The following is a 23,529-nucleotide window of genomic DNA, read 5'->3' as shown; positions in this document are numbered from 1 at the left end:
CTTTCCCATGTGGCTCTTGGAGGGCTCCCGAAACTCTTCCTTGAGAAGATTTTTCCTTCTGCCTGCACAGCCCACGAGCCATTCTTCTCTTTGCTTGTGCCACCTGCAACTCCTCTGCCAACAAAACTGCCCCATTTTTGCCATTTTTTGGTGTTACTGTTTCCCTGACTCCTTTTCTCAGACACAGAGGTCATCGCTGTTCTCCTGATCCTGTTCCTGACCTTCTCTGTGGGAATTGGAGTTTCCCTGTGGCACGTTAACTGCCAGCCGTGGCGGATGGGAAATGCTGATATCTGATGACTTATAATAATGAAGACACCCAGAAATCACCTTCCTCTCAATCTCATTACCGAGGCATGAGACACACACGTGGTGGGGATGCACTCAGCACCTGAGGGATGGCTGAGGCAGCAAAGGGGGGGAGGGAGGAGCCAGTTGACACAAGGGAATGTTTATTCTGAAGCTTTTATGGAAGCATTAGAGAGGAAAGTATCATCCCAACAGGCTGTTCCAGGAGCAGCAGTGTTCGCTTCTCGGGCAGTGGTCGAGGCAATCAGTGCAGACGTGGTAGGTGCCTTAAAATCTGAGGCTGTGCCTGTTTTGGTGAGCTCTGCCAGCGTGAATTCTGAAATGGGGAAGAGCGAGGCAGAGGCTGGCTCATGCAGCCACTCATCCTTCCCGGGCATGGGGACACGGGCAGAGGGTCATGCTCTGGTGGGCGGCCCCTGGGGGGCAGAGGGCAGGGGAGCACACGCCGACGTGTCATAAATAGTCACCCATGGGTGATGCCTCTGGGACAGGGCTCATCCAGGGCTGGCTGCTGCTGCCCTCCGTGGCATCACTCCAGGTAAGCTGGGAAGGGGGCAGAAGCTCCCTGGGCTTTGCTGGAATCTCTGTGCTTTTGGTCATGGAGGTGTGCTGGCAGAAGGGATTCCTGCTCTCCACATGGACCCAGGACCACCTGCACCTTGCTTTGCCTCATCTGCACAGGGCTTTGTCTGTGTTGGCTGAGGAGCTGCATGCTCAGGGGATGTTTGGAAGGGACAGCATTCCCTGGGAGCTTCCTGGGGGAAAGAGACCTCCTGCCATCCCCAGGGAGAGGGCAGTGGTGGAGGGGAGATGAGCAGAAGGTGAGAGCCCAGGCTGTGAGCTCAGGGGAGCTGGAGCTGTTCCAAAGGTGGTGGGGAGGTGGGACTCAAGGCTGTGGCAGGAAACAGCCACACACAGTCCCTGGACTGCAGGCAGGACCTCGCTGGGGATAAGAGGCCCTAAATTCCCTGTAACCAAGGCAGGGAGGATGGAAATCAAGAGAGGTGGGATTCTAGGAGGTGTGGAGCTGATGGTCCCCCTCAGGTGTCTCAGAGCCCCGTCCCTCCAGGCTCAGCCCTCCCCAGTGCCCTGCTGGGACTGGCGTGGCCGGTCTCGAGCAGACCCCCTGCACTGGTGTCCCCCAGGCCCTCGGGCCGTGCCAGGGCTGGCTGTGCTACCCTGGCCGCTCCTCCCTGGCCCTGGGGCCCTGCAGGAGGGGCTGAGCTCTTCCCCCAGAGCCGAGCACGCCGTGCTGCAGCCGCTTCTGCTTCACAAAGCCAGAGCAAGAAACAGCCTGAGCTGGGGAACTTGTGCGAAAGGGGCTGCAGTCGAGCAGGAAAGGGGAAAAGGCATGAGCCAACTTCAAACCAAGAGAACTCAGGGTAGAAAACAGCTGGGAGCCAGGACAGCAGCAGACCGTGCTGTTTTCAGCAGTGCCAGAGTGACCAGAGGACATCCTGTACAGAGACAATCTTGTAGGTGCAGAAGAGAGGCAATTTTGGACAAGGTATCCCTGGAGATGGGTAGGTGCTTTCTAGATAAACTCATAATTTAATAAGACGCCAATGGAACTGCAGGATAGATAATAATGTTTTCTTAAGTAAATGTAACTGGTTTCAGCACACTCAGACCTATGGCAGGGGCAGGGATGGAATTGCTGTCGGATTCGATTGGAGACCGATGTGCTTTCACAAGCCCTTGTACAAGGATTTTGCCTCTGGCTCCCTCCTGCTCATTGTAAACACTGAAAGCCAAACTGGGCTGTGGTGGGTGCTTGGCTCCCTGCAGGAACATTTTCATACAATCTCAGACTGGTTTTGGTTGGAAGGGACCATAAGGACCATCTTCCCCTGCCAGGAGCTGGGACGCATTTTGGAAGAGCCACACAGGTCTCGGGGATTGGAGTGGGAGCACCGGTGCCCGTTTGGCAAAGAAGTGTTAGAACTTCCACTGGGAATCGCCTCAAGTGAGGGCGGTGCCAGCAGGGTGGGCTGACACCCCAAAGCACAACCTAGCCACGGCTGGGAGATGGGCTCGGGCTGGGGAAGCCTCGGGGCGCCGCGGGGCCAAATGCAGCCCCTTCCTCTCCTCCTCCTCTTCCTCCCCGTGCCCGTGCAGGACGGCCATGTGTGTGGGGAAGTGCAGCCGCATCGTGGGTCCCTGCCTGCTGGTGCTGGGCACGCTCTCCTCGGCAGCCAGCATCCTCCTGCTCTTCCCCGGCGGAGCGCCCGAGTACCTGCTGGAGGGGCGCATCGGCCGCCACGCCCGCGCCGTGCCGGGGCTCTGGGGCGGCGGCATCGCCGTGAGTACCGGGGACGCAGCCGCCCTCCTGCCGCCTCTGCAGCGGGGCCAGAGGGATGGAGCGGGGCAGGTGGCTCCCCTTTGTCCCCCAGCTGTGGTTTTGTCCCCGCAGGTGCTGCTGGCGGCGACCCATGTCACGGCGCTGGGCTGGCAGCGCTCCGGCTGCTCCGGCCGCCACAGCGTAAGCCAGGGGACCCCGAGCGGGGCAGCGGGGCGGGATGGGGCAGCGGGACAGCTCCGGCGTGCCCTGCGGGGGACAGGGCCGGGATGCTCCCCTGCCATGGAACCGCCTGGGACAGGGCAGGGATGCTCCTCTGCCATGGAACCGCCTGGGGCAGGGCAGGGATGCTCCTGTGCCATGGAACCGCCTGGGGCAGGGCAGGGATGCTCCTGTGCCATGGAACCGCGGTGGGACAGGGCAGGGATGCTCCTCTGCCATGGAACCGCCTGGGGCAGGGCAGGGATGCTCCTGTGCCATGGAACCGCGGTGGGACAGGGCAGGGATGCTCCTGTGCCATGGAACCGCGGTGGGACAGGGCAGGGATGCTCCTGTTCCATGGAACCGCCTGGGGCAGGGCAGGGGTGCTCCTGTGCCATGGAACCGCGGTGGGACAGGGCAGGGATGCTCCTGTGCCATGGAACTGCCTGGGGCAGGGCAGGGGTGCTCCTGTGCCATGGCCCCACGGCGGGTTGTGTCGGGTCCCCCTCTCCTGTGCTGGGCACAGAGCCCTCTCTCCGGTGCCACGGTGGGATTGGAACACCCCCTGTCCCACAGCGGGTCCCGAGGCAGGGCGCTGCTCTCCCGTGGTCCTGTGGCAGGGTGCCATGGCAGGGTGTCCCCTCCCCAGGGGACAGGGCTCCAGGGCGTGCTGGGATGGGCCCTGCAGGTCACTGCCTCTCCCTCCTCCCTGCCCTCGCCCGCCGTCCCAGCGGTGCCTCCATCCTCAGCCGCAGCCGGGGAGGGCAGTTTCCCCTGCCAAGCTCTGCCGAGAAGCCGCAGCCGCGTTCGGCGCCCTGACCGTGTGCGCTCCCGCAGGCATTCCTCTCGGTGGTGCTCTCCAAGCTGGCGCTCCTGGGCGCCGCCGCCTGCTTCGTGCTCTGCGGGGTGGGGCTGACCAGCGGCCCCCTGTGCCTCTACAACAGCACCGGGCTCGGGCTCGGGCACGCTGCCCTCTGGGGATATCCCTTCCGCGACGCCATCGAGCAGGGGCCTGATGCCGGGTGAGGGCTGAGTCGCTGCTGCCTCATCAGCTTATTGCTGATTACGTGGATTAATGAAGGGCAGGGGTGGGTGCTGCTGGTGGGGTTGATGCAAGACCCTGGCAGCCCGAGGAATCCTCCCCTTCCATGGATTTCTGTGCTTTCCATCTTCATCACCCTCCCACCTCACAGCTGAACTAATTGTAATATCAAATAACAGAACAGGACTCAAATAAGTTCTGTAAGTTGCAGCACCGTTTGCTAGTTTACTATGAAGTGGAATCATCCCTTTGTACTCACTGTTTGAACGCCACTGCTCCCATTTATTTTCTTCAGACTCTTTCCAACAGTTCATCATATCTGAACCCACGGTTAATGTTTTATTCCAGTGTTTTTGCACTGGAACATCTTGACATTAGCTTCCGTGTTTTTGCTTCCAGTGGTCAGATCAATTCTCAGAGATGGCAGAATTAGTTCTTGTAGAGGTTTCTTTCCCTCCTGTCGCTGTATGTGCTACAAAATAATTCTGTTCTCTGTTTAGATTCACACACACGTGACTCTTCTAACCATTCTTTTTCTTGCCTGCTCCTTTCTTTTTTGCTTCTAAGCTTTTATTCTGCTCATCCTCTGGATGAGGGGTGGGATGTCTGGGGGATGTTTCATGGCAGAAAGCGATGGGATCCTGCTCCTTCTCCCCTTCCTGTCGCACAGGGCTGAGAGCTACCTGTACAACCGGCGAGCCTGGAGCGTCTGCCTGGAGCCCGAGGGCATCGTGGCCTGGCACGTGGTCCTGTTCTCCCTCCTGCTGCTCATCAGCGCGGCAGAGATGGTGCTGGCCTTGCTCCAGATCCTCAACGGCTGCCTGGGCTGCCTCTGTGGCTTCTGTGATGGCAAGTAGGGCCCGGCGGCGGTGCCAGGAGGAGGTGTCACCTCGGGCGTCCCTCGGCTGCTGGCGCAGAGGGCACGGCAGGAGCTGCGACACCAGCCCGGAGCAAGAGCCCTGTGGGGGACGGACAGAGCCCCTGTGGGGGACGGACACCCCAGGTGTCGGGGCCGCTCGTGGGGCTGATGTGCCAAGGGCAGCTCCTGTGCAGATCCCCTGGCCTGGGCCGTGTCCCTCCCCTTGGGGCTGGGAACTGGCCCGGTAAGGGATGGAGGTGAGGACCTGGCTTCCATGAGCCCAGCAGCTGCCTCGGCCACCCCTCGTGACGCTGAAAGGAGGCAGAAAACCAATTTTCTGACCCAACTTGGAGCATTAGAGAGCAGGCACTCCTTATCACAGAGCGGGACACGCAGGGTATCTCCTCTAACCGAATGTGTGCTGCGGAGCTTCACAGGAGGGGGTTTGCTCCATCATCATCAGACAGGTTCAATGCAAGGGGCTTCCTGAGAGCCCATAAACATCACTTTTCCTAGAACCAGTTTCCCTTCCTGGAAGTCCTCTTTTGATGCTAGAGGTTTGTCTACAGGGGTGGCTGGTGGTTGTGCCTCAATACTGTGACCTTGCCTTGAACCTCTCTCAGGGCACGAGCTGCTGTTTCTTCTTACATAACTTTGCCACAAAAGTCACCGTGTTCCTCATTACCTGTTTCTCCACTGCTTCCAGCTGCGTTTAGCATCCTGTGGGCCTGCTTTCACACCCTTTTATCCCACTTGCTAGTTAGTCTTTAAGCTCTATTTTGCAACTTCAGTGGAACTGAACATTTCTGTTCTACATGTCTGTCACTTGTCAGCCCCCACCCACGCAGTGGAAAATGAGACATGGTGGTGAAGAGCTGGACACTCTCGTTTTGTTAATCAGTTGATATTTGGGCAGTTGAGCTGGTGTTTGTCACCTGCACAGGGCCGGACAGGTGAAGGAGCCCTGAGGAGCTGGGCTGGGGCACTCGGATGGAGCCGCGCTGGGGGAGGCAGGGCTGGGATTGAGGTGCAACCCCCAAAGTTCACCCACTCACAAGCGTCAGGAGCAGCTGCTGCTCACTCCCCGGAGCAGGACCCCACTGCTGTGCTCAACCCCCTCCCCATAACCTTCACAGCACCCCGAGAGGGCCTGATGGGCTGGGAGGGGGCTTGTCCCCCCTCTGACAAGGGTCAGAGGAGAGCAGTGATGGCCGTGGCACATTAAAAAACCAAATCCCAGATTGACAAAACGGTAACTGGGCCATTGGAGGGGTTGGAACCAAGCTGGCATGTGAGCACCACCCAGCCACTCACCCCCGTGCAGTGGGGGGCAGGGGAGAGAATCAGAGGGGTAAAAGTGAGACATCTCCTGGGTTGACATAAAAACACTTTAATAATTGAAAAAATAATAAAAATTGTAATGAAAATGAAAATAATGGAGAGAACTAAAAGCCCAGACAGACAAGTAATGCAATACAAACATTTCCTTATCATCAGCCTGAATATAAAACCCAGCCCCACCCCAGCAAAAATGAAGGAACAGAATTCTCCCCCAGCCCAAACCCTCAGAGTGACTTCAGAGAGACCACTGAGAAAAAGCCTTTTCATGAAAAAGAAAGAACTTAACATTATATACCATATTTATATAGCATAACTATTTATAACAAGGGGAGGAAAGCCCTTGGAGCGGGGTGGTGGTACCAGGTATGGCGCAGATGGAGCACCACATCCCCCTGAGCCAGCCCCTGGCACACAGGGATGGCGCAGGGATGGCACAGGGATGGCACAGGGTGCCTCTGGCTGCCTCCCCCCTGCGCTGCTGCTGTTGCCCCCCAGTATCTGTTTCCAGAGGTGGCTCTTGCTTGGAGAGGAGCCTGAGTCTGGGCTGGGGCAAAAGCCTCCCCACCCGAGATAGAATTTAAAAAATAGCAATAAAAACGAGACAAACCCCAGTGTGGGGACAGTAACACACCTCTGTGCGATGTGGCCATGCTGGATGGTGGCAGGACCCAGCTGACGGCTCCAGGATCCAGCATTGGGGTGCTGGGGGAGCTGACCCGGGCGGGCTCTAGGAGACGAGGCAGCTCTTCCTCCTCCTCCTCCTCCTCTTGCCCCGGCGGCCCCGCGGGGGAGCGGCGGCTGTCAGGGGGATGTTCTGGAGCACGTCGTGCAGCGTGAACATGCTGAAGGAGATCTGCTCGTAGGGAGACCTCATCCCGTTCTCGTAGAGGCAGGCGAAGGCGATGGCCGTGCCGCCGGCCACCGGCGCGTCCCTGTAGGGCAGCTCCATGTACGCCAGGTCCGAGTAAGCGCTCGGGCCCTCGTAGATGACCCAGGGCTCTGTCCAGCTCTCTGCGTCCCTGGGGAAGGTGCTCAGGTGGACCCCCATGTTCACCCGCGACATGGAGCTGGTGGGGTGGGAGTAGAGGATCCACGTTGGCGCTTGGAAGAAGGGAGTGGGGCTGGGAGTTGCCGCAGGGTCCCCCTGGACCGAGGTGACATTGTGGGCATCATCGTGCCACCCTGGGCTGGGACGATCCTCATGGGGCTCATCTGGCTCACGGCGGTTGCCGGAGGGCGGCTCAGCACCTCCTGCCTGTTGGGTGGGCGGGTGCCCCAAGCCCCGGCAAACCGAGCCCCGGAGGGGCATCCCAGGGTCCCGGGCGGCGGTGGGGACATACACGAAGGGCGCGGGGAAGCCAATGACACTGCCATGACAGCCGTGGGGCGGCTCCACCAGCCGCTGGACCAGCTGCCCGCCGTGGAAGACAGCCCCGTCATCCGTGCTGAGCGCCTGGACCCTGAAGCCCAAGGGGCTGCGGGCGTTGCAGTAGAGGACGTTGGACCCGTCCTCCTCGTCCACAGAGACCAGCTGGCACTCGCCCGTCTGCAGGTTGGGGATGAACTCCCCGAAGCGCCAGCCGCGGCCGTGGTCGTCGCTGTAGAAGGCGAAGGAGTGCGGGGTGGTCTTGCAGAGCTGCCCGAAGCACTCCTTGCAGTCGATGTGGTAGCTGTAGGCGGGCACCAGCAGCCGGCCAGAACGCAGCTGGATGCCGTGCCCGGGGCCCAGCGCGAACGTCGCCCAGTCTGGGGAGCGGAGATGGGGTGAGGGTGGGGGAAAGAGTGACAGCCACAGTGCACTGCCATGCCCCACGTGGAAGGGCCCCCGGGGCTTCCTCTCAGTCAAGCCAAGCCAAGCGGTGGGGAGGGAGGGCAACGGAGCCCAGTGCTGCCTCGCTGTCCTCACACATGCTCCTACCCATGGCTGAGGGGCCTCTCCCCACTCCTTCTCCCCACTCCCAGTGACTCATGTGGATACTCCCACCATCCCTCCTCCCCTCAGGTTGAGGTCCTCCTCCAGTTTTTTGGAAGCTTGTGGGATTCCTATATCAAAGTCACCCCCAGCAACGTCACTGGTGGCTCCAGGAGACCAAAACCCAGGGCCACCCCCGTGCTGGCTGCTCTCCCCTCTCCTCAGCCCCTGCAGCTGGGTACCTTTGATGGTCGCACCGATGACCTGCTCTGTCAGGTCTGTGGCTGTGCTCCAGCTCAGGCCCTGGTCAGCGCTGGTGACGCAGCAGAGGCGGGTGACATTTTGGCCAGTGACAATCTGGTAGGCTTCGGGCGTCCTGCCCAGCACCGTGATGAAGAAGAGGAAGAGGGTGCCCGTGAACTCATCGTAGAGAGGGCAGGGGTTCATTGAGCGATGGTGCTGCAGCGTTGCCGTCTCCAGCACGCGCATGTCTTCCCACTGCCCAGGGAGGAGGAGGAGAGGACAGAGCGGGGTAAGGACCACCCCACTTTTTTTGCCCAGAGCATCTGTGGCTGCCCCATGCCTGAAGTGTTCCCAGCTCGGTTGGATGGGGCTTGGAGCAACCTGGTACAGAGGAAGGTGTCTGTGCCCATGGCAGGGCATGGAATGAGATGGCCTTTGAGATCCCTTCCAACCAAAACCAACCCGTGACGCTGTGATTCACGCCGCTCATGCCAGCCTCCCCTCCCCGTGTGGCTGCCTCCAGGAGCCTGGCTGTGCCGCACCCAGGCGATGAGGCCAGCCCCCGGAGTGTCCCCAGGCTGCACCCCGTGCCACCTCCACGTAGCTGCCGTAGATGGTGCCGCGGCGCAGCACCAGCAGGTTGGCGTGGGCATCGTCGGCGCTGAGCCTCTCCTCGGCGAATGCCAGCAGCTTGGCCACGCAGGGCAGGTACAGCAGGGCGGGCACACGGTACGTGACGCCGTTGGCTTCCTTCTCGAAGAGCACGGTCCGGGCCGGGAAGTGCCGGGAGCCCATGGCAGCTGCAGCACAAGGATGTGGAGGGCTGATGGAGGTGGGGGATCGGCTGCTGGGCACGGACAGGGGTTGTCCTTGGAAGTGTTTGGGGTTTAACTTGGTGGGCTTGGGTCTCCGGGAGCAGGAGCTGAGGGGCAGGGCTGGGGTGGAGAGGGGCTGAGTGTGCGCTGGCAAGTCACCACAGCTCAGAGGTGCATCGGGGCACAGGGTACCAGCGAGGAGGCTGACCTGGGGACCCCAAAATAAAATGAAATAAAATGAACTTGATCTTTAAGATGCTTGTCTGGGAAATCAAGGCCAGTGAGCAAAGGGCAGGGTGAGACCTACAGCTCCATGTAGGCATTGGGGGGGCAGAGCCCACAGACGAGACCTCCGGAGCAGCCCAGGCTCATCGTGACAAGGTCAGGGGGTGTTCCCGTTCCTCTGCTGCCTTCAGTGCGACAGACACAGCCCTGTTCCCCCTCCTCTGTGGGGGGAACCTGAGGTGCACAGCACAGACCGCGGGGTCCCCAGCTGGGCTGTCCCTGTGGCAGTGGGTGAGAGCTGTTCCCGGAGCCTTTCCTTCAGGGACAGGTCAGCTGTCCCAGCTGCGTACATGTCCCTCCATTTCCCTGGAGATTATCACCGCAGGAGATGGCATCCACTCCAGGCTCGGCTGGAGCAGTCACGAGCCACTCTCACCTGTGGTCTCATCAGGAGCTTGTGCTGATTCAACACCCCCCGGAGAAAGTGAAGGCACTCACCGGGTCCTGCTCAGCTGGAGTGTCCCCTCCGTCCCTCGGCCCCACCACGGAGTAACGCCGGCTTTCCGCAGAGCTGTCGCCTCACTGCTTCGCCGCCACCCCCTCTCCTCCAGGGTCCCCCCTCCGATGGGTCACGGGGCTCCCACGGCGGAGCCCGGCAGAAATCCCTGAGTCAGCAGCGGCGCCGCTGCGGAGCCCGGGGCACAAAGGCGCCCTTATGGGCCCGGGCACAGCCGGGGGCCCCGCGGCTGCCGACCCCCTCGAGGGGAAGCAAAGGGATCCATGGGGCGGGAATTGCATCTCCTGCCTCAGTTTCCCTCCTCCTGCAGGCTGGGAGAGGCTAGACTTCCCTGTCCGGGGGGTCCAGCCCGTGTTCACCACAGTCCACCCTGCTGTGAGCTCCCCAGCCTGGGAGCTGTGGTCCAGAGGGTGCCAGCCCTCCCAGGACCCCAACCTTCCGTGGAAACCCAACCCTCCCAGCCTTTGCAGGATCCCCAGACTTCCCAGGACCCCCAGCACCACAGAATCCCCAGACTTCCCAGGACCCCCACCTGCACACAGATCAGCTACTAAGAAACCATTTTTATACCTATATTCCAATATTCCATCTCTGTGATCAGCTTAGCTGGAAGGGTTTGACAAAATCCATATGGCAAATCACTGATCAGAAGCTCCAAGGGAAAACTCAGGTGGAAGCTGCAGAACTGTCTGGGAAGGGCCCCTGGGATGGCCCAGGGTGACCACGTGTGGCTCCAGCAGCTCCACCTGGCTGCCACAAAAGCCTCGGGTTAATTTTAGTGAGGCAAAGTGCTGTTAATCTGGGTTGTTCCTGCTGGACACCTGGGCTGGTTAACCCCAGCCTCAGCTGCTCAACACAAGTGAGGGAAATCCTGGCTCTGCTTCTCACCCCTCTCCCTGTGACAGCGTCACTCCTGCTGCCCAGCTGGAGCTGCTGCCCCACAGCTTCACCCCCAAGGCAACACTGCCAGCCAAGTGGCCCCAGATCCACCCTGCCATCCAGGGCCCTGCTGCTGGGGCAGTGCCAGGAAGGTTTGTGAGGATGGCAGCCCCAAGCCCAATGGATTTGGTGTCGTCGTCACCTGTTCCCAACACATCTGTCAGTGCCAGCTTACACTGACAAAACCCCAGTGTTTTAAAGCTGGGCCATTATCTCCTCCTTCTCGTGCTGGTCAGGGCAGCAGGGGGACCTGGATGCACCAGTGTGCCCAAAGCTGTGCCTCACCCATCCCCTCCTAATCTGTGCTGGAGAGTTTGGCCAACACAGCAATGGAAGCCCCAAAAAAGTGTCTGCTGATAAAGAGCTTTGGGGATGCTGCACCCAAAGGAACATCCGTGCCCAGGCACCCTTGCCTGAGAGCAAGGGGTAAAACCACCAAACCTCCTCTCAGGGGAGCTCCCCCACGTGGGACAGAGTCCCATTCACCTGGTGACACGTGTGAGAGGCACAGCTTACATGCCACTGGGCAAGGCAGCCAGCCTGCCTGGCTTTGGGCAGGATGCAGGGGACTCCCACAGCAAAGGCAGCTCCAGCAGCATGTGGTGGTTAGCCCTCACTGAGCGTGGATGCTGCTGGATGGGACACCCACCACCTCTCCTGCTTCTTTGAGCACTGTGTCCCCTTGCCACACGCCCCCTCACATCCCTCCCCCTCCCCTAAAACCCTCCAAAATCAGGACTTGCTCCAGTGAGCTGTGACCAGACTGATGCAACGATGGATATCAAATAAAATCAAACGAAGGCAAATGATCACGCTCCTGATTAATGATTAAGAGGCTGGAATGTCTTGGCCAGCTGCAGCCAGCCTGGCTCCCTCCAGCCAGGAGCAGGCAGGGATCACCCAGGATCTGGACAATGCAAAGCCTTTGGCTCAAGGTCCCCAAAAAGAGACCAACCACCAACTTGGTGTCCTTAAGCAAAGCCCCCACTTCCTGCCCCTCATGCACAAGAGTCCTGTGGGTCAGTTAGATGTCAGACAAGGGGTGATGCAAAGCGGTGGGAAGCCACAGCGGGTTGCCACATGTCCTATTTGGACCCTGGGAGCTGCATCTTCTCCTGGAGACTGGTCCACAGCAATGGCAATCCCACATCTTTCTTCTTCTTGTGTGGGTGTTGGACAGCATAAAGGTAGGACGTGTACTGGAGCTCTGGTATGACCATTTTCTGGCAGGTTCTCAGAGTCGTGTTGTCCAAGTCTTGTTTGAGGTTGTAACCCAGGATATTTGCAGCCCCTGACTGGAAAGGCAGGAGAGCTTTATTCCTGATGTGATCCTTCCTCACTGCCTCCTGCTCTGAGAGACAAGTTTCCATGAGCTCCTTCTGTCTGGTCCGCAGCTGATCCACCTCCTTTTCCAGCACCTGGAGCCCTATGGTCTCCTCAATTCTCCTCCAGAAGCTGTGGTTGAAGTGCAGGTAGAGCTTCCAGTCCAGGGAGCACCAGGCTTTTATCTGCTCCTCACTTTCTGGAGTCAATGTCTGGACAGTGTCCTGGCTTCTGGAATTGAGCTTGAAGTAAATCACATCATCCAGATCCCAGCACAAAGTGTGCTTCAGGAGGATCATGGACTCATCAAAGTAGTCTGCTATCAAGATGAGGTGGAAGTTCTGCTCGATCTCCTCCAGCACAGCCTGGGTGTAGTTCGTGTCATCCTCCGCATTGTTATCGTAGCCGAAGTCAAACCACATGATATTCCTGGCGTAGATGTTTTTCCTGTAATCTGCTGGGTGGTAATACTTTCTGGGTGATTCCAGGAACTCGTTCACATTCTTGGAGCTCCTGAAGGCAGGCACATAGTCCTTGTAGTAGATGTAGGAAGACTCCAGCAGAGGAATGGGGTTCCTCAGGATGGAGAAGTAGAAGGTGTTGGCTGCCATCACCTTTTTTACCTATTTGTGGGAGGAAGAAGAGGTTAGTCCTGTCTCCACCAGGTTCTCCTCAGGTGTCATGGCTCTTTCTTACCTCCAAGGGGTTAAACCGCAGGTGATTGCACATGATGTTGTAATTTTGGCCTATGGTTTCAAAGCCTTCCACAAAGTGGGCCACGAAAGTCCTGGGGTAGCCCAGGTGGAAGAGCTGGTCAGCAGGGAGGGCGACAGTGAGGTTGTACCTCTCTGCAAATCTGAACATGATATTGAGCACAGTGCTGCTGGCAGTCTTGTGGGTTTTGAGGAACATGACGTTTGTCTTGGCATGGCACGGCGTGGCAGGGATCAGCAGCTCCTTGCGGCTCTTTGAGATCCTGCAGGAAGGTGACAGATGGGGCAAAGAGACTTTCTGGTGCTGCACCCCATCTCTGAGACCCAGCAAAGCCAAACCCAGGTGCTCCTCTGACCGCTCTCCTGCAGCTGGTCCAAGGCTGCATCCAAATCAGCCCCAACACTCCAGTGTAGATGTCTTCCCCCTCTGGTTTCCCCCCTCTCCAGATTCTCACTTACCAAAGACTTCAGCTCAATCCCCTTTTCCCACACAGCTGATTTTGTCCCAAAGAGGCTGTGCTTTGGCTAATTCAATTCCTTCCCCAAACAAGGACCTAGTTTTGAGCCACCCCCTTCGAACGTTAGCCCAAGGCCTCATGAGAAATAAATCGGGTGTCAGAGGCCACATCCTGGCTGCTCCAGGTGTCAGAGGCCACATTCTGGCTGCTCCAGGTGTCAGAGGCCACATCCTGGCTGCTCCAGGTTTCAGAGCCCACGTCCTGGCCGCTCCAGGTACAGGAAACTGTGCAACCTTGCTTCTGACTCACTTACCTGTAATTCTTATTCTTCATATGGAAGAATCCCGAGAGGAAGGAAAGTCCCAGGCAGAAGCTGAAAATTATGAGACACCTGGCATGCCTGGAAAAAAAGAAGAGTTTCAGGGGATTTTTATCCATAGTCCTTCCCCAAACCACCATATTTTGCATCTTGCCCTCAGGAATGTGAGTACAGTTTTATATCTCAGTTTTGCCACCTTTGGACCTTGAGCAGGTATTAGCAGGCGCTGGAGACAGGAGAAACTGCACTTTCACTTTTACTCTCTAATTTGGCCTTTGGCAAGACACAGTGTGCTTCAGGCAGAGCCTGAGCTCTTCCCACAGCCTCCTGCTCTGCTTGGCTGCCTTTTGTTTTGCTTTTCTTTTGGTTTTCTGGGGCTTTAGAGCTTATTCACTATTCAAACTCCTAGATTATTCACCAGAAAACGAGCCCTTTGTAGGGGTATAAAGACTTCCCTGGTGAGAAACCTGAGCAGCTCCTGTAATCACATCACTCCAGAAGATGGGGATTGGGAAAAAAACCACTAAACTGAGGAAAAAAAATCCACTAAACTGAGGTTCTTTTGCAATATAAATACGATTTTTCAAGACAGAAAATCAAATAACCCAACAGCCCCAGTAATAAATTTATTACACCCCACTTTGAAATGGGGGAGCGGATAATGATGAGGGAGGAGTCTTTTCCAGCACTAATTAAGCAACCACGGTGTTATCAAGGGTTCCCTGCACATTGCAGGGGGTTGGACTGGGATGGTCTTCAATGTCTTTTCCAATATAAACAATCCTATGGTACCATGATCATCACCAGTGATGGCACAGCTGGGACACAGAGGGGATCTTTTGAAGGTTTGATGCCCACCTAAAAGGAATTTTTCACCACCAAGTTTGATCTGACTTCTCCCACCCTAGAAGCTTTTTTAGCTCTGTGTGAATCTCATATTTGCAGACATGGCAAAAATGCAGCAGATCTGGCTCAGGCTTTACAGTGTTTTAAGAAGACATCATCCCAATTTACAGCATGGCATGGTTGCACTTGTGGCTTCCACTCTCCAAAGGGAGCAAGCAAGCCTTCAAGCCTTCCTCCAAAAGCCCTTCCCAAAGCCAGGGAATACCCTCAGCCATAGTTGGTACCAGCCTCTGACAGGAATTTGCAGCACAGCTTCTGCACAAAGAGTTTCAAGACAGACCTGCAAGCAAGATTTCATCAGAATTTTCTACATTTTTGGCCCCAGGTCTATTAGGGGGATGGGAGTGGGACAATCCCCTGTCCTTGGAGATAAGGCAGGAGAAAGCAGGCAGAGGAGCCCATGGGCAGCGAGCAGGCTACATGCAGCTCCCACACCAATCTTCTTGGTCTTTCATTTAAACTGAAGCTGCTTTTTATCCAATGGTTTTCCAAAGCACATCACCCAGAGGTCCTTCCTAAGCTGACATCCTCCTGTTGCACTTTTTCTGTTGAGTTTAATCGGTGCAGTAACAGTCCATTTATAAATTTAGGTAGTATCCCCAAAATGGCAACTCTGAATGATGTTTTATGGGGCAAACAAGTCACACACACTCCAAATCATCCTGAAGGCAGATCCAGATCACAATATGCTCTAGAAGAACTATCAATCCCTTCTGCTGCAAGAAGACAGGCTCTGTAGACCTCTGCACCTTATCACCTCAAGGCATCCCACAATATTTTAATAGTTGTTTACTTAAATAAAGGATTGCACGGTGCCATTCTGCCTCCAAATATTCAGACACATTCAGCACACCAAGCCCAACTCCAGCCTAACTGAATGCTCCCCGAGACCCATTTTGTCTGGACATGCCCCAAACCAAACAACAGCTAGATTTTGTCCCTGGAGACACCCCTGTGTCTCTCACAGGGTGTCTCTCACACCCGTGTGAGAAAATGAAGGAATGAAGGTTTGAATTATCTAGTCTAAAATTATTTCTTCCTGGAATGGTCAGTTTTGAGGAGCAAGAGTGACTGACCTCTGCAGAACATGGTCCATGCAGGTGCCAGTTCCCATGCAGAAATGGCAGGCTCCTTGTCCCATGGGTGACAAACGATGCATTATCATGGCATGGTGCTTGTTCCTGAGCCTGGGATGGATGGATGGATGGATGGATGGATGGATGGATGGATGGATGGATGGATGGATGGATGGGAAGGTATCTGCCTTCCAGCCCAGGGAGCAAGCAGGGAGTGGAGACATGGAGGGAACCCTGCTGCACCTCAGCCCAGCAAAGGTGAGTGAGGAAGGTGTCCAGAGGAAGAGCCAAGGGCAGGGATGGAGGAGATCCCCAGGGAGGAGTGTGGGAAAACGGAGACCCTGGGGATGAGAGGAGGGTTGCAGGTACACAGGGTGCAGGTCAGTGCACTCACGGAGTCCTGTCCCCATCACCCCCTGGGCTCGGCGACCCACAGTTGCACTGTCAGGGCTGTCACTTGCTCCAGGGGGACATCCCCACACACACTGGGGGAATAAGGCTGAATAAACCAATCTCTCACGCAGCAAACTGATGGCACCTTTCCCTCCTCTTGCAACAAGCCTCCATCATTTCTGCACATCTTCTGCTTGGAAACAACTGAGCTCTTGAAATCTTTCAGGGTTTTTACTGACAGAAACCATGGAGGATCTCCACCTGGAGCATACACAGTGTTTTGAACACAGTGTGACTGCTCTCCCAGAAAACAGCACAGGGCCAGCGTGGGGTTTGCTACCAGACCTGCTTCCAGTGCTCATTCCAGAATGAGTAAGACATGACAACTGTTTGAAATTCTGCAGAGAATGATTACATCTCTCTCTATGCTTCAAATGCATGTAATGGAAATTATGAGGATATCGAGAAGCATTTGGAAAATGCTCTCATGCACTTGGTGTGGTATTTGGGGTTGTTCTTTGCAGGACCAGGAGTTGCACCCAATGATCCCTGTGGATCCCTTCCAGCTCAGAATATTCTGATTCTCTGTCTGCAAACCTGCACTGGGGTTTCACCCCCGCTTGGCCCCCCCCACCCTGGCACATCTCTGTGAGAGCCTTAAGCTGTGTTCCCTTAGTGTCACACACCTCCCTTTGTCACAACACTGTAAGCCTCTGACCTGCACAGCATCACGGAATTGTTTAGGTTGTGAAATACCTCTAAGATCTGGTGAAGCAAACTTCAAGAGAGAAAGCCCAAATTTGAATGCTGTGCTGATGTTACCTGAACAAGCCTGGAAGACCTTTGAGCAGCACATGGGAGCTGACTGCTAAGACAAAAAATTCTAAGAAGCCAAAAAACCCACGGAGCACTCGGCAGGACTGGTGCCAGAGGTTCCACTTGCCTTTCCAGCCTGTGCTGTGCTATCTCCCCTCTGGGAAGAAAACAAGGAAATCTACCTCTCTTAGAGGTGCAGCTATGGATGCTTTAAGGCTCGGGACCCCCTTCTTGTTCCTTTGGCTTAAGCTGAAAATAACAGACCTTGGCATCAAACTAACAAGGTTCTTTTAAATTAAAAGACTTGGAACACAGGCAAGAAATAATAATGGCAAAATCAATCCCTTCCCTGGAGCAAATTGTAACTAACTCTATAAGTTATTAACAACTTCCAGGGATGACTGGAAGCAGACCTTCCTGCAAAGCAAGTTTTAGTTTGGCACCCCAAGCACTCAGCACCCTCTGCCCTTACCTTGGAGTGCACCCAGGGCTTTTCATGCTGCTGCGAGCTGGGAAATATCTCCTTTTGCAAATCGACTCCAGTGCCTGTTTGTCTCCTCTGGCTCTCAGTGGCCAAGTCTCTATTTCTAGCATCTGTTCACTGCTATAAATGTCTGGGATAGGTGAGGATGAAGGGAGTGGCTAGGTGTTCCCAGAAGTGGGTGGGATTTAATTAGTAAGCCATGAAAAGCACTGGTATCAAGGACATCAACACAGGTATAAAGAGCTGCCTCGGGACACGGCGTTTGCAGCAGCTTTGCTGGGAAGGAAAGGTTGAACTGGGATCCCTTTCTCTCCCGCCTGCAGGAGGGAGGCTCACAGTGGGATCCGGCAGGGGGCTGCCGGAGGGCACTGGACCATTGTCACCCCACACAACATCACATCGCCGGGGCCATGGTCAGTGCCTGCTGTCCCTTTTATCTGCTTCTTGCTCAGTGGGTAAGGATAGGAATTCCCTGCTGGACACATTTGCAAAGAGCTAATTAGGGACAACAGCAAAACAGGAATGGTGTTCACTGACGAAAATTCCTCTTAAAACATTCAGACTTCAAACTTTTTAGTAAAAATGCAATTATTGTAGCTGGAGGTTGAGAGCTTAACAGATTTGGCTGTATCCAGGCCTTGGGAGGGAGAAATCTTGCCCTTAAAGGGGCATTACTTTATGCTTAATCTCTGGGGTCATTAACAACTGTTACAATTCATATTATGCAGGAATTTTGGATTCCACTGAGGCTGCTGTAAACTAGGACTTCACAAACTGGGTTTGATGGTTGCAGTTTGCCCTGGGACAGCAGAATCTGTCTTGCAGGTCTGAAGGTGGGGTCATCTCCCTGCTCCCCATACTGGGATGAAGCCAATGCTCTCCTCATTTGGGCAACTAAAAATCTACCCACATTCAATCAATGCCTGGATTAGGGGCATTGAGTTGTTACTTTGGTCTTTTATAGCCATGCCGTGTTCCATGCACCTCCTGGTGGTCCCCTTCCCCCCCCACACACAGTGCCACCCTTCTAACCCTTGTGTACTGTTGGCCCCACACCAGCAGCCAGATCCTCAGCACTCCAGGATCCTTCACCTACATTGCTACGTTTCCAGAGCACCGAAATACACAGCATTTCTTTTTAAATCACAGCTTCCCCAGACCAGCCCCAGCTCCAGCACTTACCAAGATGCAGAGATTAGCAAGGTGTAGGATTGCTTTCCTTGAGTTTCTTAGCAGAACCTGAGTCAATGTGCTCTTTTATGGAGAATTTCTAGGGTTACTCTTGGCATAGCACCAGCTGCTGCTGGCAGGGGGAGCACGTTTCAGCGACCTCTTTCTCCTGTTACATTACACACGTCAGCTGTGCCATTTCTCTCTCAGGAGCTGGTAGAGCCCACGGATCACAAAAGCCCATTTTTTACACTTTTACAATTGATTCATTGCTCTCTCCTGGGGTGTTGTACACGAATTGTCAACTTTGGTTACACCAAAAAAAAAATTTATGCCAGGCATGAATACTTGTCCTCATGTGGAGGCAGGCTGCTCAGAGACTGGGGCAGAGAAGGGCAGCCAGGTGACACAGAGTTAGTGAGCTGGGGTGAGATTCATCACTCCATCCTGCCTCTGCTTCCTGTTGGGGGCTGGCCCTGGGGGAGTCGGGCTTTTGGAGCAGGATGGCGAGAATCAGAAGGTGGAAATGCAAAAACCCGTGGGTTGTGATAAGGGCAGTTTAACAGGTAAAGCAAAACCTGCACAAGCAGGGAAATCAAAAGGAATTCATTCTCTGCTTCCCGCCGCAGACGGGTGTTCGGCCATCCCAGGAAAGCTGGGCTCTACCACGCGTAACGGTGACTCGGGAACACCCCCTTCCTCCTTCCTCCCCAGCTTTTATTGCTGAGCACGGCCTCCTCCGGTGTGGGAGAGCTCTGTGCTCAGCCAGCTCAGCCGTGTCCCCTCCCAGCTCCTTGCACACCCCAGCCCCACTCCGGTGGGGCAGGGTGAGGAGCAGAACAGACCTTGATGTTGTGTAAGCACCACTCAGTAACAGCTACAACATTCCTGTGCTTCCATCGCTGATCCAAACACAGATCCAGAGCAGCCGCTGTCAAGAAAATTAACTCTATCCCAGCCATAATCCTGTACGGAGAAAGGCAAAACCAGTAGAGAGAACCAAGTCCTTACTGTACCAGAAGACCACTGGTCTTACAGTTCGAAGTGTGGAGCATTCACAGCATTCCAGTATTTAAATTTGTCTCAGAAAAATTAGAATTTTAGACCAGAAATTCCTGTCACAATGGTTCTTTCTAAAAATACACATACACATACCCATCCTGTCTCTCCCTCCTATAAACAACAGTGCACCATTATGTGAAAGCACCACTGAGAACACAGAAGCAAGGTCTAGGAAAGATAAAATAACCCTACACTAACTCCCCCCTTGTATTCCCCCAGGAACTGCTCCATTGTTTACTGAAACAGTAAAACTTACATGGAGCTTTAGGATCTCCAAGTGTAAGGAAGATGGTTAAATGGAGCTATGCCAGAACTTCCCTGGCCACAGCACAGGGTTGTGTGTCTCCCTCCCGAGCACCCTCTCTGTAAACAGTTGAAAAAGAGAACTATGGAAAGTTCCACTTCCCAAAAAGAGCCTTTCATGTGGAAAGTCTGTATTTTACACATTGATGGTCAGTAGTTTTGGGGGAAAAAAAAGAAAGAATGGTGTAGGAAAAGGGCAGAAAATATAAACAGCTTGATTCAGAAAGAACTAGCTGCATCAGCCTATCCTGGCAGAAAGCAAATCCTGCATATTTCTTTTAAAACATCATGGACTGCCCATAGCTTTTCATCACCCCACACCCAAGCAACACAGGCTGTGTTGCACAAGCTGCCTTCTCTTGTCACAGAGCCAAAGAATTCCAGAACCATTAGGGTTGGGAGAGACCTCCAAGACCATTGAGTTCGGCCTGTGACCAATATCCACCTTGTAACCAGCCCAGAGCACCGAGTGCCACATCCAGGCATTCCTTGAACACCTCCAGGGATGGGGACTCCAAACCTCCCTGGGCAGCTCCTGCCAATGCCTGACCACCATTTCCATGACAAAATTCTTTTTCTTTGCAAATGATGGCATTGTTCACTTTGCTCCACCCCAGAAGAGGACAATCAGCTCCTCTCTGACTCATCCTGAAGGAGGAAGGGAGAGGTGGGGAGTGTGCCATAGAGGAGAGCAAGGGTTGAACAGACAAGAGAGGAGAGCAGGACCAGGTACTGGCAGGCCATGGAACACATGGAGGTATTTCTGTCAAAAGCATCCATGTGCCCAAGCTGAGAGAGAGGTGCTCTTAGAATGTGTTGGGAAGGGCACTGCAACACGTTGCTGAGCACCCTTAGTGCAATCTGACAGCATGCAGCCTTGTAGAGATGGTGTTCTGCCTCAAAACAGAAGAAAACACTCTTCAGGATGGTTTTTCTTTGAAGAACAAGGCTCTGGATGGAACATTTATTTCACCGCTCTGTGGAAGAGCCAGTGTCACCGAAAACCAGGTAGTGGAGAAGATTGCTACTGCATAAGACACCACCTTGCCTATTCTCATGGCATCCAGTAAGGCTTTCCAAACCAGTACACCTGAGTAAAATCCATCAATGGGCTCCTTCTGAGCACAGCCTGAGCCAGCTTATTACCTGTCCCACAGCCCACCCAGGCAGTCCAGGAGAATCACAGAATCACAGGATGGTTTAGGTTGGAAGCTCATCTTGTTTCAACCCCCCTGCCATGGGCAGGGTACACCTTCCATCAGGCCAAGCCTCTCAAATCCCTGTCCTGCCTGGAGAAGATTGTGGGAAAGAGTGCAACAAGCTTTGCTGACATCCAGTGCTCTGCCCATGTTGACAGAAAACATCCTTTTGTTGTAAAAGGTTATCAGCTCAGTGACACTATTTACCTTTGGAAAATGCCCAGGCTCTTTCTTATCACCACCTGCTTCATTTGGATCCAAAAGAGCCTAGGTTATGAGTGACACGTATCAGTAAATAAGGATATAACTAACAAACACCAAGTAAGCCAGGAGATTAGTGACTCACAGCCCTCTGTAGCAGAAAGGTGACAATGTGGTTTTGTACAACAAACCATGAATTACAAACCAGACTGTAGCACATAGAACCAAACCCCAAAACCAACAAAACCCTTCATGTTAGAATAGAACAGTTCAGCTGGAAGGAACTTAGGACAATCATCTGGTCCGACTTGACCAGTTCAGGGCTGCCCTGCAGTTACACCACTGCTCAAATGCCTCTTAAACACTGACAGTCCAGGGCATCAGCCATCTCTCCAGGAAGCCTGGTGCAGCGTTTGGTTACATGCTCTGTAAAGAAACACTTCCCAATGTCCAGCCTGAGCCTCCCCTGGCCCTGCTTTGAGAGCAGCATTCCCATGAGATCAGCACTTCCCTCTCCATGCCCCCTCCCCAGGAAGCTGCAGAGGGGGATGAGGCTGTCCCTCAGCCTCCTTCTCTGCATAGCAGCCAAACCCAGAGCCCTCAGCCTCCTCCCAGGTCACACTCCCAGCCCCAGCGTGGGTCTCTCCTCTGGACACGCTCGAGCCCCTTCCCACCATCTCCAGCCCTGGAGCCCTCTGGCGAGGCTGCTGGTGCTGGGCACGGCCAGGCCATGCCCTCTCCCGGCCCGCTGCCCGCGCTGCGTGGCTGCCCCCGGGATGCCCCCTGCCCTCCTGGCGATGGCTCCTGCTGAGCTGCTGCCACCCAGCACCCCCAGCCCCTTCCAGAGGGCGCTCCCCACCCCAGGCACTCCTCTCCCAGCTCAGCCTCGTGCTCGGCGTTGCTCCACCCTGGGTGCAGGACCCAGCCCTTGGACTCAGCAATTCTGTGCCCCTGGCACTGCCCCGTGGTGCATCTGTGCAGATCCCTCTGCAAGGCCTCTCGTGCCCACAGAGCCCACAGCACTCCCAGCACAGAGTCACAGAGTGGTTTGGGTTGGAAGGGACCTGAAAGCCCATCTCATTCCACTTGTCTGCTATGGGCAGGGACACCTTCCACTAGACCAGGTTGCTCCAAGCCCATCTTTTTGGATTATCACTCCAGGTTATCCCAGGTATCACTCCAGGTAAGCAGGTTGGGAGGGATAATTTTACACCTCTCTGTGAGAGCAAATCATGATTTGCTGTGAAGAACAGACTGGAAGTCAAGGAAGCAGGAATTACTGGCATGCCTAGAGCCTGCCCCTAGCCAAGCAGGAGGGCTGGGATCTTCCCTTCCTCATCTTAACTGCTGGTATTTCTTCTCCAGTTAATAAAACCCAGAAGCTGTGTCTCCAGCATCCCCTCTTCTCTGGCCAGTCCTTCCAGCACTGCAAACCTGTACATGGGACAACAGTGATGCTTATTTGGGACAGCCTGGAGGTGGCATCACTAAAGAGGCCATAGCCAGATGCTGTTGTGGGCTTTGGGTAAGTGTATTACATAAAGCAAGTGAGGAAGTGTCTCACATTTAGCTGAGTGTATATTAAATTACCATCTGTTAAAGGTAGGGCAGTTATCTTCTGTTCATGGGGCAGTTTACTTTATCTCTCCCACAGCCAATCCTCCCTCCAGGAGATCTCTGCTGTCCATGGCCACGGAGTGTCCCTGCATGGGTGATCAAATTCCATCATCCCATGGGGAGATGCTCTGCCCAGGGCAGGAGCCAAGCATTCCTACCTGGATACAATCTGAGCCTGGCAGCACCACAGCAGCCTTTGCCCCCTGCATTCCCAGAGGAGCAGCTTTCTTCTGCCCTGCATTCCCAGAGGAAGAGCAGGCCCATCTCCAGCAGCCCTGGAGCTCCAGAGGAAAACTCCACCCTTGTCCAGGATCCCTGCTCCAGCAGAACAACAGCTGGCCCTGCAGGAGGGCTGAGCCACCATGGAATGGCACTGCTGCCACCACCCTGACCCACAGGGGGTCAGCTCCTGTTCTGACCCTGGCAGTGGTTTGTTTTGTTTGTTTGTACTATTGCATTTGTATTTTAATTTTCCTAGTAAAGAACTGTTATTCCTATTCCCATATCTTTGCCCGAGAGCCTGTAAGTTTCAAAACCATAATAATTCAGAGGGAGGGGGTTTGCATTTTCCATTTCACAGGAGGCTCCTGCCTTCTTTAGCAGACACCTGTCTTTTCAAACCAAGACAGGAAGACCAACACCTTCACTTGGAAGACTTACATCCGCAGGCTCTCCTGTGTCTCTGGTGCTTCACTTGGACTGCTCAAGTGAGAAAATGCCTCCTTTGGCTGCTGTGACGGATAAATCAGAGCAAACCCAAGGGGCCAGAGAGCTGAATACTCATACA

The 23,529-nt window shown here is 54.9% G+C and overlaps 3 protein-coding genes across 12 annotated transcripts; 1 reads left to right on the top strand and 2 right to left on the bottom strand.

Annotated features, from left to right (window-relative positions):
• The first annotated feature begins 1,535 nt into the window (after positions 1–1,535).
• Positions 1,536–5,080, top strand: TM4SF19 (transmembrane 4 L six family member 19). The gene is made up of 4 exons (XM_038146437.1): positions 1,536–2,611; positions 2,723–2,791; positions 3,647–3,831; positions 4,522–5,080. Exons 1-4 carry the CDS (start codon positions 2,435–2,437, stop codon positions 4,706–4,708), a joined length of 618 nt encoding a protein of 205 aa, XP_038002365.1. The 5' UTR covers positions 1,536–2,434; the 3' UTR covers positions 4,709–5,080.
• A 1,004-nt stretch (positions 5,081–6,084) lies between these two features.
• Positions 6,085–11,127, bottom strand: NEU4 (neuraminidase 4). Of its 6 annotated transcripts, none has more exons than XM_038146433.1 (5): positions 9,745–11,127; positions 9,329–9,525; positions 8,801–9,229; positions 8,206–8,461; positions 6,085–7,797 (listed from the first exon to the last, which is right to left on the bottom strand). In XM_038146433.1, the coding sequence occupies exons 3-5, from the start codon at positions 8,999–9,001 to the stop codon at positions 6,779–6,781; spliced, it is 1,476 nt and encodes a 491-aa protein (XP_038002361.1). In that variant the 5' UTR covers positions 9,002–9,229; positions 9,329–9,525; positions 9,745–11,127; the 3' UTR covers positions 6,085–6,778. The 6 variants fall into 6 exon arrangements, with proteins under 6 accessions (XP_038002361.1, XP_038002363.1, XP_038002360.1 ...); XM_038146435.1 differs by lacking the exon at positions 9,329–9,525 and having other exon boundaries at positions 8,801–9,006; positions 9,745–10,003; positions 10,334–11,127; XM_038146432.1 differs by having other exon boundaries at positions 9,329–11,127.
• Positions 11,128–11,408: 281 nt separating this feature from the next.
• GAL3ST2 (galactose-3-O-sulfotransferase 2) lies at positions 11,409–23,529 on the bottom strand. Of its 5 annotated transcripts, none has more exons than XM_038146201.1 (4): positions 15,498–15,538; positions 13,510–13,596; positions 12,722–13,001; positions 11,409–12,648 (listed from the first exon to the last, which is right to left on the bottom strand). In XM_038146201.1, the coding sequence occupies exons 1-4, from the start codon at positions 15,533–15,535 to the stop codon at positions 11,788–11,790; spliced, it is 1,266 nt and encodes a 421-aa protein (XP_038002129.1). In that variant the 5' UTR covers positions 15,536–15,538; the 3' UTR covers positions 11,409–11,787. The 5 variants fall into 5 exon arrangements, with proteins under 5 accessions (XP_038002129.1, XP_038002131.1, XP_038002132.1 ...); XM_038146203.1 differs by lacking the exon at positions 15,498–15,538 and adding an exon at positions 23,403–23,529 and having other exon boundaries at positions 11,410–12,648; XM_038146204.1 differs by lacking the exon at positions 15,498–15,538 and adding an exon at positions 18,373–22,851 and having other exon boundaries at positions 11,410–12,648.

Source organism: Motacilla alba, chromosome 9, assembly GCF_015832195.1.
Source record: "Motacilla alba alba isolate MOTALB_02 chromosome 9, Motacilla_alba_V1.0_pri, whole genome shotgun sequence".
Classification (NCBI taxonomy): Eukaryota; Metazoa; Chordata; class Aves; order Passeriformes; family Motacillidae; genus Motacilla; species Motacilla alba.
The sequence above is the reverse complement of the archived record's forward strand: the minus strand, read 5'-3'. Positions and strand labels throughout refer to the sequence as shown.